Here is a 21,933-nt window from a genome sequence, read left to right as displayed (position 1 = left end):
TTTTTGTTTTGGGGGGAGGGTGGTGGGAGGTGTAGCTGTCCAAAGTTTCTGGGGGGCTCTACATGGCCCAATAGTCTTCCAAAGTTGTCCACCCCTGTCACAGAACTATAATTATGTAGTGTAAAATGAATCCAAGTTTTCTTGTAAGTCTTACAGTGGTTCTAAACAGATACTATTCTTCCCACCTCATCTTCTATCCTCAACAGAATACAGTATATCACATTCTAGTTGCGGTGCACAAAGGAAGAAGGCCTTATCCCACAGCAAGCTGTTTAAAACTGTGCCTTGTTTGTCCTCTGTTTTAGATTTCCTAGAGGAAAGGGCTGTTCCAATACCTAATTAAGCACTGATTACCAGAACACATGTCTACTAAATTATTTGAGGGAAGTAGCAGAAGCACATTATTTTATTTTGAAGGAAAAATTAAACATATTCCAAGGGAAAAAATGAAAAATGAAAAGTTCTTTTAAGAGCAAAACATTTTAAATGAGAAAATATATGCTTAATAGATTGGATCCAGACTTTGCTTCTACCTACAGGATCATTCCCTGGTCAAAGTTCCACTGAGAGGATGCTCCTGCCAGTGGGAAGGGAAGGAAAATTTGGTCAGTTCCCCTCTTTTCCTGATGTTAGAAAAGGGCCAAAGCTCAGTGGTAGAGCATCTACTTTGTATAAAGAAGTTACAAGGTTCAATTCTTGGCATATCCAGGCATGCTAGAAAAAAATCTTGTCTGAAAAGCTGCAGAACTGCAACTGTAAACAGTACTAAGGAGTTTATCACACTGGAAAAGAAATTGGATATTAGCGCTATACTCCAGCAATACCCCATGAATAGCACACAGCATTGTCATTACTGCGTGATTATCCTGTGAATAAAGTGGCAAAATTGAACCACTTTTTATTTTCACGATTTCCCCAAAAACGAAAAGTGGCGTGATTTTGCCGCTTTATTCACGGGATGTGCAATGATGACGACATGCGACGTTGTGTGAAAAGTGTTGTGCTATTGCATTATATTTATGGGATACTGGCGGGAGTATAGCACTAATATCCCGTTTCTTTTTTCAGTGTGATAAACTCCTAGGCTAGAATTCAAAGATATAGCCATGTTAGTCTATAGAATCAGTATGCAGAGATCTTATAGCACCTTTGAGACTAACTTAAAGGAAGAAGTTGGTAGCATGAGCTTTTGCAGATTTGTTTTTGGTCCAAATGCATCTGAGGAAGTAGACTAAAGTCTATGAAAGCTCATGCTGCCAATGTCTTTCTTTCAGTTAGTACGATGATAGATGGATTAATGCTCTGAGTCAGTATAACATAGCATCCTATGTTCCTAAGCTGCTTGTTTCTTCAAAAGCTCTGCCCCAGAGGAGTGGGGGGGGGGGGGAGAACACTCTGAACCAAAAATCGTGAGTGTCTGCAATTTCTGAAGCAGAAATCTGGTAATAGTCACCTCCCCACTTCCACCAGTGAGATCCATTTGCAGAATGTGAAGTATGGCTCTAGATCAAGTTGCATACATTAAGTTCATCTTAATATCCAAGGCTCTTGATTTAGAATGTACAGTACTCTATTTTAAACTATTTTTCCTACCTTGCTGTTTTTACTGTAACCATTATGTATTTTATTTATGGCCAAAAGATTTTCAGAACAACTATACAATACGTTTCAAATTTATGGCATTGTAGTACCTAGCAATGCAATACAATACAATACAATACAATACAATACAATACAGAAAATACTGTGTATCTCGAAATGTAGTTTTCCTGAACTTTTTAACATGGCGTGCCAGGGACCAGACTCAAGTATTTCTTTCTTCCAACAATCTTCTCTCTCTCATGACAAACCCCCCCCCCCCCCCATTCACTTGTTATGAAATCCTAATTTTTCTTCTACCCATGCAATCCTTAGCACTTACTCTTACAGTGTGGCTTTCTCCTAAGTTAGTGTGTACAGGACTGCATTACAGTGCGCCCGCGTTGTACACGGGCGCGCTATACGCAGCTTTGAGCTTACGTGAAAAGCTGTGTAGAGCCGCACGCGAGCACGTGGGGCGGCGCGTCCCATTAGAATGAATGGGGCGCATGCCCATGGCACGCCACCACATACACAAGCTCCATTCACTTGAATGGGGCTTGAGAATACACAGGATTTGGCTTACGTGGGGAGGGTGGGTGTTCGGAACGGATCCCTCGCGTAAGCCAAGGGCGCACTGTATTAGAAAGCATAGTGCTCTCTAATATAGTTTTCCCAGAACACCTCTGTAAGTTCTGTTAATTAAATATTTCTTGATGTGATATTTTTAAAGACAGAGTGAGTGCAATTTATGGACAAAACACCAAAAGAAAAAATCCAAACCAAAGCTAAAATTCCAGTAAGATTACTAGAATTCCAGTAACATTTTCAGTTTATATTTAGAGCTGATTCTATAAATAACCCCTTTGTTTGCTTAGAGGGGCATTCTGGGAGTGGACAATGTGCTAGTGAACAAGCAGTGTTCTCACTGTAGTATATCCAGTGACTTCTGGGGTGCAGGTTTCAGAATATTCATCAATGGCTCACACACCTCTTCAAGCACTGCTTGGGAGCAACTTTAGCTCTAGTCATCTCCCCTGTACAAGTTGTTAAAACTGTCTCTGTCCTTGCAGCATGAAGCAACTGAAGATAAGAGTCAACTGTGTGGCCAAACAAATTCCACATATGCTTTAACAGGTTAGTATGCCAATATATGTAATATAAGGAGAATGATTTCAGCTTTTAACAAACATTTGCAAATAGTGATCACATGGTAGCTACATACCTTGGGAGAAGAAGAAAGATCTTTCAATGTATGAATAGCGGACGTGTTCTCGCTTGTTTCCCTTTCTGTCTTTGGTGAGGGGACTGGTGGCTCAGGAGCTTTTCTTTTCATCTTCCTTTCCATTTCTTGTAGTGAAGTAACTTGATTATTTAAAGCAGCACTTGATTTTGGTTCATAAAATGGGTTTGATCTAATTGAAAGAAGGGAAACTTATTTCTTTGCTGTCTCTGTATCTTCAATGCAATTTTTAAAAGTAATCTTTTTGCACAAAATAGTGGATACAGATTGAGTTCATTTACGAAGAAAAGAAAAAACAAAAGCACTACTCATTGTGTTGCTGGGCCTCCCTCCTACTAAAAAATATTAACTGATGAGTGAAGTGTGCACAGAACCAAAAAGAATGTATAGAGCTAAAAGGTTTATGGTCAGTAAAATCCCTTAACAGAGCTACAAAAGTCTCACATGAATCATGGATTAAGAAGCTTCAATTCTTTTTGATTCTTATATATGCTTTATTTCAATATTTATTTTATATGTACTGAAATAAAACATAAATTTCCCAAATCCACACCTCCATTTCTTTACATAATAAAAAGTTAATGGAAGATGAACAAACTGATGAGTACAGTAAAATGCTTTAATCCATAGTTTAGTGGGACTTACTACCAGTGATATAGGAATATGATTGCAGTTGAAACAATGCTGAGATTTTAAAGAAATTAAATTTATTTGCAATCATGTTTTGGTCTGCACTACAATAGACTTAAATAAATGCACATTAATTACTCCTTTTGATCCAATTTTTAACAACTGTTTTCTTTTCAGATCGTATAAATCTTTTGCCTCTTACTAATGACTAATTTTTAATTGCATGGTTCAAGATGTAAAGCCTATGTGTTGCGATGATTTCTGAGATCTCCAGACTCCCTACATTCTTACCAGTTGGAGCAGACAAAGTCTGCAAGAGCAAAGTGCTGACTGTGCCAATGAGACAGACATAAACCATGTATATCCTTTTCGAGTCCAAAGTACATCTGATATCATATTTTAAAATCCACATCTTCATGGGTATAATCCAGCAAAAAACATGCTTGTGCTTTCTGTACATTTGAATTTCTGTCTCTCTTCTGTCTCTTTTTCTTCAATACCCTACTTTTCTAACAAGATGGGACCCTAGTGGTCCCACAATATAAGTCAAAGCAAAATGCAGTTGACACAGGTACAATACAGAATAATAATTTGTAAGATGACCTGAATAAAAAAAATGGGTTGGATCTAAGAATCTGACTGCTGATATCTCACAAATCTCATTATGTCTATTAGTTTGAATTCTTATTTGAAGATATGAACGAGAATCTGGCATGTCTGGATCCAAAGTTCTCCTTCCATTTACAGAAGGGCTTTTGATCCAGTAGCAGCATCCACAAGCAGGATGGGGAAAGTTGCTTTTCATGTGTCCTTCCTTCCTTCCTTCCTTCCTTCCTTCCTTCCTTCCTTCCTTCCTTCCGGCCTCAGAACCAGCTCTACAAATCTGGGTTGCAGACATTCAGAAACCTCACAGAAGTTTGAACAGGACAGGGGAGCAAAGGGTAAATGAAAACATATGGCTATTTATTTATTTAAATTTATATTCCCCCTTTTCTCCTGACATGGGACTCAATGTGGCTTACAACAAATGATAACAAAGCTCAAATTTTATTATACAAAAGTTAAAAATAATTAAATAAAAATTTAATAAAAGCATTAAGTTAAAACAATTTAAAACACATTTAAAATAATAAAAAGATAAAAGCATAGCACACCACAGCCTGATTCCCACTACCTTTTAAACCGGATTGCAAATAGTTTTGAACCAGTTCAAATGCCCCTGGTTTCCACTTGAAGCAATTCACTGAAGCGATTCAAAGAGGAGGGCCATGCATTAGACCCATTTAACCCACGTCTTTTTGATGCTGATGTTTTCCATGTCTTTTTGGATAAATCGATTCTGCGCAAGTGTGAACCAGATGCAGATTGGAATCTATTTAAATTTGTCCTTTGGCTGGCTGAAATGCGTCCATTTTGAACTGATTCATTAGTGAATGTGAACCACAAGTGGGTTATTTTACAGGGAAAATATGCGATCAGGGCAAATGTAGTGGGAACCACGCTTCGCTGTCGAATTGATCCATGAATTTGGATTACAAACCACTTTTTTTGTAAGTGGGAATGAGGTCCACATTAAAAGAGTCTCTGCTACATGTATTAAGAACCAAAGACCTGTCTAAAGAAAAAGGGTCTTTGCCTGTAAGTGGAAAAAGAGAAGTGAGGGGGCCAACTGAACCTTCTGGGGGAGGGAATTCCACAGCCATGGAGCAGCCACTGCGAAGGCTCTTCCGTGTCCTCACCACACTGTCCTGTGATAGTAGAGATTTTATTTTTGCAGATGGCTCCACTAGATCGTTCACTAAGTCACATTGAAATCCTACTCCTGTATCTAGAGAGAATGGTTTAAACGTTCTCTCAGAATCAAAGTATATCTCGAACAGAGAAGAACTTGCATAGCCAAATCTCACTATTGTCTATACAGACTTCTAAAACAATCTATGGCCTAAATGTTACTGTTTGTCCCAATTAGAGCAGGCCCAGTGAATCAATGGCCTGTTACAGACTGCCAAAATAAAGCTGCTTCGGGTCTCTTTGGAGGTATGTTGTTTAAATGATGCATGGGTCCTAAGAGTTTGGAGGTCGCGCCAAAGCCGCAATCCATTCCTAAACACTGGAGTACAGCTTTGGTGCAGCTTCCGGATTCTTAGGGTGCAAGCATCATTTAAACAGCATACCTCCAAAGAGACCCAAAGCAGCTTTATTTTGGCAGTCTGTAACAGGCCAATGTAACTTAAAAATGCTGACTTACCAAATTTGTCATTTTGCCAATGTGTCTACTCTAACCAGGATTTATTATTGGGATTTAGGCCAATATTATACTGGGCTTGAAATTCTAGTTCCACTTATTCTTTTGAAAATTATTTTGAGCAGTTCCCATTATTCTAGATGCATTGCTCTACTTTCTTGACATAATTCTATTTTGTGGAATTCCCTGCCCAAGTGCCCCTCAGGGATGGCATACAGCTTTCTGTTGAATACATTCTTATTCAGGAAAGGCTTTGGCCTGCAGATTCAATGATTTTCCTGCTGTTTTCTCCTTTCATTTGTATAATTTGTTGGGTTTGTATTGATTTTCTCTGCTGTGTGTGTTACTTTAATGATTTGTTTTAATTTGGTTGGTAAGCTGCAGTGAGTGGCTCAGTTTGTGAGCTAGAAAGGCAGAATATAAACAAACAAGTATTTTTCAATGTTAACACATTTATCATCATCCCACTCCATTTTCAAACATTCTTTTATTTTTTTTTAGATAGGAGGAACTCACTGAAAGAATTCAAAAGTGCCCCCAAAGAGCCAAGTTCGCTAACTAATTATTTAATTTAAACTTTGGGAAAGGAAAAAAAGAGAGCCTTAAAGCGAATTCAAGACTCATTCTAACTTACAAAACACTTTGCAATGAGGTTGCCATTATTTTAGTAGAGAGAAGATGCAGATGTAGATAAATGGATGAAACAAGAAACCAAGATGAAAATAACTAGGTAAAGTCACTTTTGAGGTGTTCTCACATCAGCACCCATCAAAAGCATAAACATGAACCAAAGCTTAGAGTGATGTCAAAATAAACAAAAGAGACATATAGTACAGAAAGCAAAGATGGAAAAAGAATGGTATTCAATTTGGAACAGAAGATTCAAGAGTGCCTGTCAATCATTTAATTTTGCTGACAATCTTGTTGAGCTTTCTTTAAACATTAAGGGAGTTCAAAGGAAGGTGAATATAAAGATGGTGAAAAAGAGAAGAACAAGGACAGTATCTATATATGGGAGGTCAAAATGTGTTGTTGTTGTTTTACAAGTTACTTCTGGGGACAGGGAATATTTAAGAAATAGTATGTTTTGATAACAAATTACCTGACCCTCTACAGCCTTGGAATGAGAGAATCAATATATGCTGATGATTTCCCACAGATAGCATTAAGCTGCCGTAGGTTCTTTGGAGTAAGAAAGGACATTTTGGTGGGAATACATGTTTAAGATAAGAATTTGCAATTCTTTACAATGTTTGACCAAATTAGATTTATTAAATAAGTCATACCATACATGTACACACCCACCCAGAGTACTTTAGCACAAATGCTGCATTTTAAAAAGTGATACTAATTAGAAGTCGAAAGCTTTCATGGTCGGCATCCATAGTTTTTTGTGGGTTTTTCGGGCTATGTGTCCATGTTCTAGCAGAGTTTCTTCCTGACGTTTCCTGACAATGAGCACTAACAAGCAGACATTAATCCTCTTGTGCAGACCCTCACACCCTAAGGCCTGCCATTAGCAACAAACAATATACATACAAATCACTTCTGCCTTTCCAGGTCACACAATATATATAGTCAAGTCCTTTCCAGGCAAACATTCTCTGAAGATGCCAGCCTGACAATGCAGGTGAAACGTCAGGAAGAAACTCTGCTAGAACATGGTCACATAGCCCGAAAAACCCACAAAAAACTATGATACAAATTAATCTCACCTTATTTTCTTTTTATTTTTTTTTCACTAGCCAGTTTGCAAAAAGGCCCCTAAAGATGTTTCATTACATCGAGACATTTAGGTTTGATCCACACATTAAGAAAAGGCATATGATGCAGTTCCACTTTAGAACACAGGTAAGTGAGACAAATGAATAAATAGTTATCCTATCATCTTTACCAGTAGGGAGATTATTTTAGGGGAAATTGGTTTAGGTAAAGGTAAAGGTATTCCCTATAGACAAGGTTGTCAAGTCATGTCTGACCACAAGGGGCAATGCTCATCTCTGTTACTAGGCTGAAGAGCCAGCGTTGTCAGAGGCTACTCTGTGATCATGTGGCCAGCATGATTGCACAGAATGCTGTTTACCTTCCCACTGAAGTGGTACCTATTTATCTACGGTACTTGCATTTGCATGCTTTTGAACTACTAGGTTGGCAGAAGCTGGGACTAGTGATGGGAGCTCCCCCCATCATGCAGCATCCTTTACCTCATCATCCTTAGCCTAGATTTCTATGTGTTTGTGTTTTGGAATCTTTTAAATGTGCTCTTTAATATGGCACAGACATATGAAACATTTATTTCTCTCACTTGCATTCTGTACTAATAGAGTCCTCACAGGATCATATAATTTGATGTTCAGAATATATAAACCAACTCTTAGTTCTACCACAGTATGAAGAGATACTGTAAATTTAGCACTGAATAGCAAGAATATTCTATACTTACTGAATAGTAATAGACAAGTACTGAGCTGTTGAAGGTGAATTGATTTTAAGACATTTATTCTTTGTATTCTTATAGTAAAATCTTCACGAAATCACCATAAAATTAGATAAGCAAACCATAAAGTATATATATTTTGGAATCAACAAGGCCATGACCTACTGTATATACTCACACGTAAGTCGATCTCATGCATAAATTGAGAACAGAATTAGAGGTCAAAATTAAGGATTTTTATATGACCCATGGATAAGTTGAGAGTAAAACTTAGGGACATGTAACAAGGGCAAAGCAAAGGAAAATGATGCCAGAGAACTTACAAAATTCCGGCAGCATAAATATTTGGGTTCACCCTAAAGGCTTGATGGATGAGGAAGGAACTATGACAAATGGTGGCTGTGCAATGTGTGGAGAAGGCGACCAGGTGTGCATGGGGTTAAAATGTAAAGCCCAGACTGAAAAGTAAAGTATTAATATCTATCAAAAAGTAACCACACCCTTCTCTGAGAGTGTTGAAAGGCAACAGCTTACTCCATCCTGAGAGAACCTAAAAGAAGCAACAATTCTATCTACTCTCTCGGCGCTTTTTTGATGGGAAGTGCCAAATTGCTGCTGCTACCACCATTTTCATACCCAGGCCAAAAAGGCCATAAGTGGCAACTCGGATAGTTCCTTTTTAGATAAGCTTACTTATATTGACCAGTGGATTAAGATCATCCAGGCTTTTCGGTTTGAATTTTTTACTAAATTTCTAGACTTATATATGAGTATATACAGTATCTGAAGAAGATCCTCAAAATGTACAATTATCTATTTCAAGAATGTTTAAATGTGCCCATGTCATACGCGGATTTGAGCATACGCTCAAACCTGTGTAGAGCCGCACGGGGCGGCGCGTCCCATTCAAATGAATGGGGCACGCGCCCATTTGAGTGAATGGGGCTTGAGCATACACATTTTTTGGGTTACGGGGTGTGTGTGTGTGTCTGGAACAGATCACCCACCTAAACCAAGAGCGCACTGTACTGTATGCTCTTAATATAAAAAAGTTCCTCCTCCCCCATCCTGAATTCTGGGCATACCCGCAAGAAGACTGAATTTAAGAATATAGTAGTAAAAAAAAACATCTTGAGGCTTTGTACAGTATGGTGAAAAAATAAACTAATTCACCTTGAATTAATCTACAACAGTTACATGAGAAACAAAACAATGTGGATTTCAAGCTAGGAAGGAAGCTGCTTTAAGCATATAGAAAGCCAACCAATGTTTAAATACAGTCAGAGCTGAGTGTATTTCTAGTTTTTGCTTGCTCTGGAAAGTACATTTCACAAGTCAATTTCAGCAATATGCATGAGCAACTAAAAGTTAAAATCCAAAAGATCTATGACGCTGACTAGTTTTAAATTAGAAACAGGAGACAGATGGAAATGAGAGAAACAGTAATTAGGTATTGTTGGAAGGAATAATTTTAATTAGACATTGGGCTGGATTGAGGAAGTGGTGCATGGTATGCTACTACTATAGGGCTTTTTGTGTTCCCTTCTTGGTTCAGCGTGTAATCCTAAAGGCTGATGACCTGGGGTAAAAATCTTGTAACACAGTGCAGTGGACTGCCAATATAGTGGGGAGTTGGTGGAAACTGTGCCCCCTTATGCGAGAATGGAAGACATTTTCTGCTAGCAAAAGGAACGTTGGCATCCAATCCATGATTTGGATTTATCAGCTGTGTCGAACAGGCTGAAAGAATGTTTTTATTTTGCTTTTACTTTCTTCAGAGGTGGAACTCTGACCAGGGTGACAGTTCACCTAGTTCACCTGTAGAAAAAATAGCTGGCAGTTGCATCTTTCTTACATTAGGTTGGACCTTGCTATATTGTCTAATTTGGTGTGACTACTTTTTCAGCACAGAAAAGAGATTTAACAAATACTGTTTATAAAAGCTGATGTGGCTGAATTGCCGAACTTTTCTTTCCTCATCTCCTACTAGAAGCGAATACACTGGATAAAGATTTAGCAGTTCAGCTATTAAAAAAAAAAAAATACCACAGAGCAAATCCACTTCTCTATATCCTCTATATTATCCGCTATACTATTGTGACATACCAAAAAATGTTGGGGAGTAGCAGTAAAGGTTCTATCATTAGCTGAAAGTGGAGCTATGATGCCATGGAATCTTCACAGAATCAATTATAGATTTGGAAGAGACCACAAGGGTATGTTTGCCATAACTGTCTCCCACAAAACCAGAATGGGGTAGTCTGACATCCTGCTCCTTCCTGGACTCGCAAGAGGAAACTACTGGTGATTACAAGCCCCAGCGGCATTTGTGGCTGGAAGTCCTGCCCCTTCCTCCGGCCAGAAGCCTCCCTGATTGGTTGGGAGGCCAGGAGGGAGCGGGATGTCTAGTTGTGCTTTTTGCTGATTGAGGCAGTGGCAGCAGGTCGGAGGAGGAGGCCCAAAGAAGGAGGAGGATGTAGGCTGGAGGATGAGGTGGGATAGGTCCGGATGAGACACCCCAAACTTGTGAATGTACCGGCCAAAACTGGGATATAGCAACCTTACACAGGGGCCATCCAGTCCAATTCCCTGCCATGCAAGAATGCACAATCATAGCATTCCCAATAGTTGGCCATCCAGCCTCTGTTTAGGGAGCATATTCTGCTACTGAACAGCTCTTACTGGCAGGAAGTTCTTCCTAATGTTTAGGTGGACTGTCTTCTCCTTTAGTTTCAATCCATTGTTCCGGGTCCTAGTCTCTGGAGCAGCAGAAAACAAGCTTGCTCCATCCTCAACATGACATCCCTTCAAATATCTGAACAGGGATATCATATCTTAAACCTTTTCTTTTCTAGGATAAACCAGCTCCCTAAGACTCTCCTCATAGAGCGTGGTTTCCAGAACTTTCACCATTTTAGTCGCCCTCCTCTGGATATGCTCCATGTTCTCAAAAAGCTTCTTTTTTTGAATTGTGGTGCCCAGAACTGGACATGGTATTCCAGATGAGGCCTGACCAAAGCTGAATAGACAGGTACTATTAATTTCCTTAGTCCAGACAATATACTCATATTGATGCAGTCTAGAATTGTACTGGCTTTTTTAGCTGCCGCATCACACTGTTGACTCACGTTCAATTTGTGGTCTACTAGGTCACCTAGATCACTTTCACGTGTACTATTGTCAAGCCAGGTGTCCCCCATTCTATATCTATGCATTTCATTTTTCTTCCTAAGTTCAAAACCTTATATTTCTCCATGTTTAAATTCATTTAATTAGTTTTGTTCCAGCTTTCTAATCTATTAAGGTCAATTTGAATTTTGATAATCTCCTCTGGGCAATTACCTACTCCTACTAATTTGGTGTCATCTGCAAATTTAATAAGCATGCCCTCTATTCCTTCATCCAAGTCATTGATAACAATGTTGAATAGCACTGGGCCCAGGACAGAACCTTGTGACACTCTCCTAGTCACTTCTTCTCTCCAGGATGAAGAGCACTCTCTGGGTTTGACCCATTACAAATCCATCTAACAGTAGCATTGTCTAGCCCACATTTTACTAGCTTGTTTGCAAGAATATTGTGGAGGACCTTGTCAAAGGCCTTACTGAAATCAAGATATGCTACATCCACAGCATTCTCTTCAGCTACCAAGCTGGTAATTGTATCACAAAGAAAAAAAAAAGAGAGAGATAAGATTAGCCTGGCATGATTTGTTTCTGGGAAACCCATGTAGACTTTTGGTTATTTTGACATTCCCTTCTAAATGTTTACAGACTCTCTGTTTAATGATCTGCTCTTGTATCTTTTCTGATACTGATGTCAAGCTAACTGGGTGGTAATTGTTTTGGTCCCCCCCCCCCCCCGCCTTTTGAAGATAGGGACAGCATTTGACCTCCTTCAGTCTGCTGGGATGTTTCCTGTTCTCCAAGAATTTTCAAAGATTATTGACAGTGGCTCTGAGATTACTTCTTCTAATTCCTTTAATACTTTTGGATGTAGTTCATTTGGTCCTAGAGAGTTGAACTTATTAAGATTAACCAGGTATTCCTGTACTATCTCTTTACTTATTCTGAGCTGCATTTTCCTACATTTCCTCTGCTCCATTTTCCTCAGGTTGAGCACCCTTTTCCTTCTGTGAGAAGACTGGGCAAAGAAGTTGAGTAGTTCTGCCTTCTCTCTGTTCCCTGTTAGCATTATACTATCTTCTCCATGAAATGTCCCTACCATTTCCTCCTCCTTCTGCTAACATAAGCAAAAAAGCCCTTCTTATTCCTCTTAACCTCTCTAGCAAGCCTAAGCTCATTCTGCACTTTGCCTTTTCTGATGTTCCACTACACATGCTAGTTATTTGTTTGAAGTCCTCTTCGGTGATTTCACCCCTTTTCCATTTCTTATACATGTCAAATATTCAAATGTTCTCACTTCTGAGAGAAATGAACCTGTTAACAACAGAATACTCATCATCAGGTTTTTGTATTGAAGTGCAAAGCAACTTGGTTTGGATTAACACCTGACACAGTAAATACGACAAGAAGGAGCTGGGTAGATAACAGATGTGAAAACTGGAAACTTAAAAGCTGTTTAGGAAGTTATTCCAGGAAGCAGACAACGGCTCCGATCCAGAACACATTACTTAGGAGTCATTACTGAAGCCACAAGCATACACTCCAGGTGATCAGTTGAATGTTCTGGATCATGCTTAAATCCATTATTTGATTAATGTGTTAAAAAAGAAGACTAGCAACCTTTAGGATTAAAAGAAGTGTAAATAAAAGCATTCTTCAGAACTACTGTTTCCCCAAACAACTTTCTTTAATTCTTTTCTGTTTAATAGTCAACAACAGCCAGCTATACATGCAAAATGAATGCATGCACAATGACTGAATTAGAAAGTACTGAAAGGGTGAGAGTGTCATCTCATAAACCATAGCGGTTTCCCTCATCTTGAACACTGTGAACAAGGCTGGTCACCCCATCTTAAAACAGACATACAGGAGGAAAAATAGGATGATCCAGAGACGCATGATGAAAATGATAAGAGAAATGGAGAGACTTCTGTGAAAAGAGATTGAAAAGATTAGAATCAACTGATTTAGACATAATAAAAGTAAATTTGCCATAAATTATATGTTAATTACTTCTGATGAGTGCAATGATTCTTGTCTTCTTGTACAAATATTAGAAAAATCAAACAATGAAACTTTATATGCAATCCACTAATTTCCTCTAAAACTTTAGTATTTCATTTCATTGCAACTTGCCACATAGTAGATCTCTGAATGGAGAGTTGGCAATTATAAAATGAAGAAATATATAATAGCAAAATAGAAAAATTACCTAATGTTTATAAATTTTCAAAGTTTCATATAGAAAACCCACTGGTGACTTTTTGGGGAAAGGATTCCTACACAGCTTTTGTGTTATCCTTACTGATAGTCTTTTATTGGTCTAATCAAGCGATTCACAAACTTTAGTCCTCCAGATGTTTTGGACACCAGTTCCCAGAATTCCTGACTGTTGGCCAAGATGGCTGAGGGTTCTGGAAGCTGAAGTCCAAAATACCTAGAGGAACAAAGTTTTGGAATCACTGGTCTAACTGCTTTTGCCAAACCACCATATTCTGTATAGCTGGTAAGAGAATCAGATGAACTGAACAGGCCTTGTTTGGCTCTTCTATCTGTTTAGAGAGTATGAACGTTCACCAAAAATATATTATTGTCAAGAACTGCTTTATCTCCCAGGAGTTCAGTAAATAGGTCTTCTGTATTGCAAACAGTAAAATTTTATTCAAAGGTATTAGCAGGAAAACACCTGCAGACAGAAGTACCATCGTCCACAAACACGGATATAACATTAATAATGTCCTACCCCAAAGTGCTGGGGGCTTCATCTTAATTTGTTTACTAATGAAAACATACCAACCCTTTTTTCCATATCACCCTCATTTGCCCTGCTCCCAATACTATCCTGGTCTCATCTCTACTTTCTGTTTCCCACCACCTGATTTTGAGAAATTTCCTCCCTGACATATCTGCATCAGGAAAAGGGGCATCCCTTTGAACCACCACAAATTATTTTCACTAGTATTATGCCTCCCATCATTCTCACCATATCCCAATGTATTATTTACATTCATATACTTCTTCTGCATAGCTAAAACTCTGTAACACCCAGCTAAACATGCTTATATATCACAATAACCATGTTATGACAGAATACGCCAGATTCTGACAATTATTAAACATTCAGCCTTAAAAACAATCAACATTTAGTCTCCATGTTTCCCACTTTTTCCTTTCTTCCTGAGATGTTTTCACAAATTAAAAAACAGTATTCCAAATTCTATCTGGAACTGAACCATTATCTTCAATTCTACAGGGACAAATTTTAAACTGGGATAGATTCAACTCATTAATATAACTGCAAGAGTGGTGGGGGTGAAAACTTCAGATGCCTTATGGGGAATAACAGGATAGGTAGAAGCCTTTCAACACAAATAAATTCTAGTGGCAATATGACATACAACAGACTAATATTTTGTAGCATTGATCCAACTCTTCTGTCATACTGCCTGAAATGCTGTGTGCACAGGCAGCATGTAAAGGGGACACATGGTCTTCGATGTCTGTACTCTAATGCACAGAGCATGGGAAATAAGCAAGATGAACGATAACTCCTAGTACAACAAAGCAAATATGATATAATAGGCATCACTGAAACCTGGTGGGATGAGTCTCATGATTAGAATGTAGAAATGGAGGGGTATAACCTTTTTAAGAGAAATAGGCCAAACAGGAAAGGAGGAGGAACAGCATTATATGTCAGGGATATTTACATCAGTGAAGAGATCCAGGACATCAATACTGGAAGCCAGGTGGAGAGCGTCTGGATAAAATTAAAGGGGAGGGAAACAACAGGGATGTTATTGTGGGAATCTACTACAGACTCCCCAAGTCAGATGGAGGAATTGGATGATGCCTTTCTAGAACAGATGACCACACACTCAGAAAGGAGAGATGTAGTCGTGATGGGTGACTTCAACTATCCTGATATTTGTTGGGAGTCAAACTCAGCCAAATCCTCAAAGTCTAGCAAATTCCTCACTTGCCTCGAAGACAATTTTTTCATTGTCCAAAAGGTGGAAGAGGAAACAAGGAGGTCAGCTATTTTAGATCTTATTTTAACCAACAGGGAGGACTTGGTTAATGCGATGTAAGTGGTGGGATCATTAGGTGGAAGTGACCATGTTCTCCTGGAATTTGTTATACAGTGGAAAGGAGAAGCCAGGCATAGTCAGACACGCATTCTAGACTTTAGGAGAGCTGCTCTCCGAAAGTACTGGGGGTAAGTCTGTGGTCAGGAATACTAAAAGAGTTCAGGATAGATGGGAGTTTCTCAAAAGGGAGATACTGAAGGCACAATTTAAAACAGTTCCAATGAGGAAGAAAAATGGGAGGTGTCTCTAAAAACCAGGATGGATGATTAAGGAACTTTCAACTGAGCTACTCTATAGTAAAACTGTCAAAAACTGTAGAGATGTGATACCTTCCTCTGACCCACTCACTGCAGCTGGCCTCAGGAGAAGAATGTGAAAGGGGCTAGGCACCTTGTTATCATGATACTACCCCCTCACTGTCAGTAGGAGAAAGTAAAACTAGAGCTCTGCTGGGGCCTGGTTATAGTTTTATGTTCCCCATCATTAGGTTTTTTTCCTCTCTTCAACCTACCACTCACCTTCAATAGTCCTTCCCAATTCAGTTCCATTCTTCCATAGTCTTTATTTGTTGGTTTGTAGTCATTTTATGAAGCAGGAACATATTCCTTATTCTTTATCACCTTACCAACCCCACTAACCCCACGTTGGCCATAGATTTTTAGGTTAGGTTTGAGTTTCTCTGCAATCTGTATTGTTTTTAAGAACATTTAATTTTGTATCTGTACTATCTGTTAGACACAGACATAGTAAACCTCACAGAGGCAGCCATAATACATTAAAAAAAAAGAAACTCCTGAAATACCTAGTCAGTGGGTAGCATGGAAAGTAGACTTTCCAAATGACAATTTGGATTAGAGTCTAAATTGCGTTGGATTAGCTCCAAATCAGTCTGAACCTGAATCCAATCACCAAATTGCTATGGAAGCAGTATCAGAAACAGGGATGTCTTGCATAGTTCTGCTATGTGGACCACACAGAATTTCATAGAATCATAGTTGGAAGAGATCCCAAGGGCCAGCCAGTCCAATCCCCTGCCATGCAGGAACTCACAATCAAAGTATCCCTGACAGATGGCCATCCAGTCTCTGCTTAAAGACCTCCAAAGGAGACTCTACCACACTCCGAGGGAGTGCATTCCACTGTCGAACATTTCTTACTGTTAGGAAGTTCCTCCTAATATTAAGGCGGAATCTCTTTTCCTGTAACTTGTATCCATTGTTCCATGTTCGTCTCTGGAACAGCAGAAAAGAAGCTTGCTCCCTCCTCAATGTGACACGCCTTCAAATACTTATAGAGGATTATCATATCAGCCCTTAACTGTCTTTTCCAGGCTAAACACACCCAGCTCCCTAAGTCTTTCCTCATAAGGCATGGTTTCCAGGCCGGGGGCCCTCCTTTGAACATGATCCAGCTTGTCAACATCTTTTTTGAATTGTGAAGCTCAGAACTGGACATAGTATTCCAAGTGAAGCATAACCAAAGCAGAATAGAGTGGCACTATTACTTCCCTTGATCTAGATACTATACTTTTATTGATGTAGCCTAAAATTGCATTGGACTTTTTAGTTGCCACATCACACTGTTGACTTATGTCCAACATGTGGACTCCTAGACCCCTTTTACATGTAGTCTTGTTAAGCCAGGTGCTCCCCCCCCCCCCATTCTATATCTATAGCATTTCATTTTTCCACTCTAAGTTTCTCTGTAATTAAAATTCATTTTTTTGGTTTTGGCCCAGCTTTCTAACCTATTAAGGTCATTTTGAATTCTGATCGTGTCCTCTGGGGTATTAGCTACTCCTCATAATTTGGTTTCATCTGCAAATTTGATAAGCATGCCCTCTATTCCTTCATTCAAGTCATTGATAAAGATGTTGAATAGCACCGGGCCCGTGACAGAACCTTGTGGCACCCCACTAGACACTTCTTTCCATGCTGAAGAGGAGCCATTGTTAAGCACTGTTTGGATTTGGCCTTGGATCACATACTCTGATTAATGTGCCTACAAGCAAAAGCCTTCCAAGTTTTTTGTGAGGTTTTCGGGCTATGTGGCCAGGTTCTAGAAGAGTTTCTTCCTGATGTTTCGCCAGCAACCGTGGCTGGCATCCTCAGAGAATGCTTGCCTGGAAAAGAGTTGGGTTCCTTCCTATCTTTCTTCTAGTGAAAGATATCACCCAAAGTTTGATTCAGAATCTCTTTAATGTGAAACATGAGCTGTTCCACAAGAAAAGGGCTCTCTGGTATGGTTCAGGAATATATGATTGGGTCTTTAGGCTGGCTGCTGAGGGATATCCCTCATACATTCTTAGAAGGCTCTAGTTTGTTGCTGGAAACTGAAAGTTCAGGAAACTGTGGAGCTCGGCAGATGGGAAGCTCCACGCCACCTGTCTTTGCCCTGAGTTGGTCACTGACACGCTGCAAAAAAGAAGCTGCCTAAGTGGCTTTTTTTTTTTGCAGCGCCACAAACAAGAAAGGGCTCCGCCATGACGCCACTTCTTGCCAGCGATATCTGGATGCTGCATGGCGCTTGTGTCATCATGGCAGCCCCCGTGTGGACAGGAGGCTGCCATGATGGCACTGCCATTATGTGCTAGGGTTCAGGAGCGTGCGGTTGCTGCGCACTCCCAAACCCTAATTTTGGCTCAAGGACGGCGCTTTTCGCCTGTCTGTACCGGGGCCTGTGCCGTGGAGTGTGCTGTGTAGGATCTGTCCTGCCTGTGTCTCTTTCTTTCTGTAAAGATTGTTGCTGGCTAGGCATGCAAAATGTAGAACCTTCTTCTTATCACTTCCATGGTCAGGCACAAACACTGATTTCCTCCCTATGCAATGAGCTAATGGATGATATTCATATAAGAATGTGTCAAGTCCAGCGACTCCTTCAGTTCAAAAATCCTGGTTTCAATAGTACAACTTAGAAAACCTTTGTTCAGCAACCAGAGATGTCACAGAATCATAGAATCACAGAGTTGGAAGAGACCACAAGGGCCATCCAGTCCTGCCATTCAGAAACTCTCAGTCAAAGCATCCCCAACAGATGGCCATCCAGCCTCTGCTTAAAGACCTCCAAAGAGGGAGACTCCACTACACTCCGAGGGAGTGTGTTCCACTGTTGAACAGCCCTTACTGTCAGAAAGTTCTTCCTAATGTTGAGGTGGAATCTTTTTTCCTGTAGCTTGCATCCATTGCTCCGAGTCCTAGTCTCAGGAGCAGCAGAAAACAAGTCAGCGTCTGTTGTCAGAACTAAACAGCAAGTGCTAGCAAAGCATAATTAAAGCACATGCTATTTCAGACCATTGACAGGCTTTCTTATTTGTTACAAAAGCAAATCAACCTTATTCTTTTCCGTTCCCATAACAACACCTTCTTATTTCTTCTGCCTGTATTCCAGAAAAATGATCTTGGGTAGTCTCGATCCAAGCACTACTCCCTTCCTTCTGCTCTTTCATCACAAAGGAATGTGATCAACAATCCCTAGCAATAAACACCCTACTGCATGTCCCATCATTTCACCTCAGTATGGTATAACACATTATTCCTAATTACATCCTACAAAATAACTATCCCATTCTAGATTAACATTTAACCATGGTAGGCAGCTCCTGACATAGTGTGGTTATGCCTTCTCTGTTGCCTATTCTCATTTCCCTACACAGCAAATGGCTCCCTGCCAGCCACGATGAATATTTAGCCCTTGTCTCTGTGAGGTATGCACATGCTTCATGTGTAGACAAAAAAAATACTCATGAGCAGTCTCTGTACATCTGTTTTAAAGGGATCAACACAAATATCTGTGTACAGGAATTCCTGTAGGCTTCCAGTTGCTGAATTCTTGCTATCTAAACCATGACAGTTACCATATATACTCATGTATAAGTCAGCCTCATGTATAAGTCGACGGCAGTTTTTGGATCCAAAATCATGGATTTTGATATGACCCATGGATACGTCAAGGGTCAAACACTGGAGGATGTTACAAAAGATCTAAAGGGGGAAACAAAGCACCACTTCCCTCCCTATATCTAACTCTCTGGACATCTCCCAAGCATCAGTCTCAACATGGAAAAGGGGAAACAAACCTCGGCACACACACACACACTCTTTCCGTTACAAAAAAGGAGGACAGACCCCACTCTTTCTCTGCCTTTCATCCCAGGACTCCCAAGGCTCATAGCTTGCAAAAAACAAGGACAGACCCCACTCTTTCGCTGTCTTTCATCCCAGGACTCCTAAGGATCAGGGCTTGCAAAAAAGGAGGACAGACCCCACTCTTTTTCTGCCTTTCATCCCAGGACTCCCAAGGATCAGGGCTTGCAAAAAAGGACAGACCCCACTCTTTCTCAGCTTTCCACCCCAAGGACTCCCAAGGATCAGGGATTGGGAAAAAAGGAGGACAGATCCCACTCTTTCTCTGCTCTCCACCCCAAGGACTCCCAAGGATCAGGGATTGGAAAAAAGGAGGACAGACCCCACTCTTTCTCTGCTCTCCACCTCAAGGACCCCCAAGGATCCGGGCTTGCAAAAAAGGAGGACATACCCCACTCTTTCTCTGCTGCAGTAAAGGCATTTAACCACTGTGCCACCAGGGCTCCTACAGACCCACTCTTTCTCTGCTCTCCACCCCAAGGACCCCCAAGGATCAGGGCTTACAAAAAAGGAGGACAGACCTTTCTCTCTCTTTGCCTTTCAACCTCAGGATTTCCAGGCAAAATGGGGGGACAAGCCAGGGCATACAATGTGTTTGTGTCCTTTGACTCAGCAGCAGCTTGTTAGCTCTGGCTGTGCGGAAAGGCTGAGAGGGACAACAAAGACATACACAGAGAGGGAGAGAGGGAGAGCACGTCGGGGCTTCAAACAGTGAGCCGTTACAAGGCTACAGAGGAAGGTGGGCACTTATTATTTCAGGAAATTTATAAGCATAAACTCATTGCCCCATCTATAAGTCGACCCATGATTTTGAAGTCCATTTTGGGGCATAAATTTTTCAACTTATAGTCGAGTATATATGGTAATACAGAGAAGAGTGCTGTAGCATGATCAAGCATATAAAACAACAAGCCTTGCTGAAGTATCAACATGGCTTCTACAAAGTTAACATAGCTTTACCTCTCTAAACCTTTAGAGATAACTGAGAATGTCAATGAGAATGTATTGATAAAGATGACCCAGGAGGTGTATATTTGGATATTCAAAGCCACAATCGAAGCTCTCAATTAAAAGCAGAAAAGAACATGGACAGGAGAGTAGAAATAAATGGGCAAATCAAATGAAGAGAAGTGGTGCTCCCCAAGGATTTGTTTTGTGTGTGTGTGTGTGTGTAATCGTTGCCTTTTAAGCTTGTTCATAAATGATCTGGATATATAAGCAATTAGTGGGGTGATCAAGTGAGACATCAAATTACTCAGGTGATAACAGAGAAAAATGGAATCGCAAAAAGATCTGGGTGGATGGTAACGGACTGGGTGGATGGTAATGAATTGACAAACATTTTTTAAAATTCTTGACTTCACACAAACACTGCCAGTGTCTGAACTAGTAGTGATTAGTGGGACAGAGATCTTGAGGTTGGAGTGATCAGATTAAATAATTAACCCAGTGTGAGGTAGTGGTGAAAAAGGCCAGTTCCGTGCCAATGTTCATTAGAAAAGTGAGAAGAAATCAGGAATTATGTGCTTTCTTTTAGTGCCAATATTTCACCAATGGAAAAACAGAGAAACACCCTACTGTGACTTCAGGATCAGTATTACAAATCTATCTGTAATTGGGAATAAAGTTGGAATTATCTCAGAACCAACATAGTGTAGTGGTTTGAGTGTTGGACTATGACTTTGGAGATGAGGTTTTGAAACCATGCTCAGCCCTGGAAACCCACTGGGTCACCTTGGACAAATCACACTTTCTCGTCCTCAGAGGAAGGCAAAGGCAAACTTCCTCTGAACAAATCTTGCGAAGAAATTCCATGATAGGTTTGCCTCAGGGTCGCCATAAGTCAGAAACAACTTGAAGGCACACAACAACAACAAAAAATCTCAGAGACTGAATGTGGTATAGTTGTTTGGATCTAGGACTCTAGGAGATCAGCCATAGAAACTCACTGGGAGTCTTTGGGTAAGTGATATACAGTAGAGACTCAGTGGAAGGCAACAGCAACGAATCTTGCAGAAAAAAATCCTGTGATACAGCTTAGGATTGCCATAAATTGGAAATAATTTGAAGACACAAAACAACAATAAGGGCAGGATAAAATCTTACAAAATTGATTATTTGTTTTTCAGCCACTTGAATCTGTGAAGAGACTAGAATCTTGTCTCACAACTGCTAAGAATCCTTAGGAGATTGCCTTATACTTGGTACCTATATTCTTTGTTTCTTCTTCTTTTCAAGGTTTCTTGGGGGTCGGGGTGAGGGAGGGGGCTTGTAACCACTACCTTGGTTTTCCAGCATTATGGAACCTATTCTCATTCCTATTTAATATTAATATTGCCCTCACAACTTTCTCTAGTTCTTCAGAGCAATTCAAAGCTGGTAACTAGCCAATTGAAAAAACTGCAGAAGATGTGACACTTTGAAATGAGAGTGTGTGGTTTT

The 21,933-nt window shown here is 40.0% G+C and overlaps 1 protein-coding gene across 8 annotated transcripts in view; it reads right to left on the bottom strand.

Annotated features, from left to right (window-relative positions):
- The window catches only part of LOC149313473 (EH domain-binding protein 1-like), a 318,359-nt gene that overhangs the window by 177,099 nt on the left and 119,327 nt on the right, over positions 1–21,933 (bottom strand). For all 8 annotated transcript variants that reach the window (XM_089519151.1, XM_089519153.1, XM_089519155.1 and 5 more), the window contains one exon: positions 2,804–2,993. In XM_089519151.1, coding sequence (XP_089375277.1) covers positions 2,804–2,993 — 190 coding nt within the window. The remainder of the gene's footprint in view (positions 1–2,803; positions 2,994–21,933) is intronic.

Source organism: Sceloporus occidentalis, unplaced genomic scaffold (genome assembly GCF_023333645.1).
Source record: "Sceloporus occidentalis isolate IW3139 unplaced genomic scaffold, rSceOcc1.0.p SCAF_4, whole genome shotgun sequence".
Classification (NCBI taxonomy): domain Eukaryota; kingdom Metazoa; phylum Chordata; class Lepidosauria; order Squamata; family Phrynosomatidae; genus Sceloporus; species Sceloporus occidentalis.
Note: the sequence above shows the minus strand (reverse complement) of the source record. Positions and strands in the feature narration are given on the sequence as shown.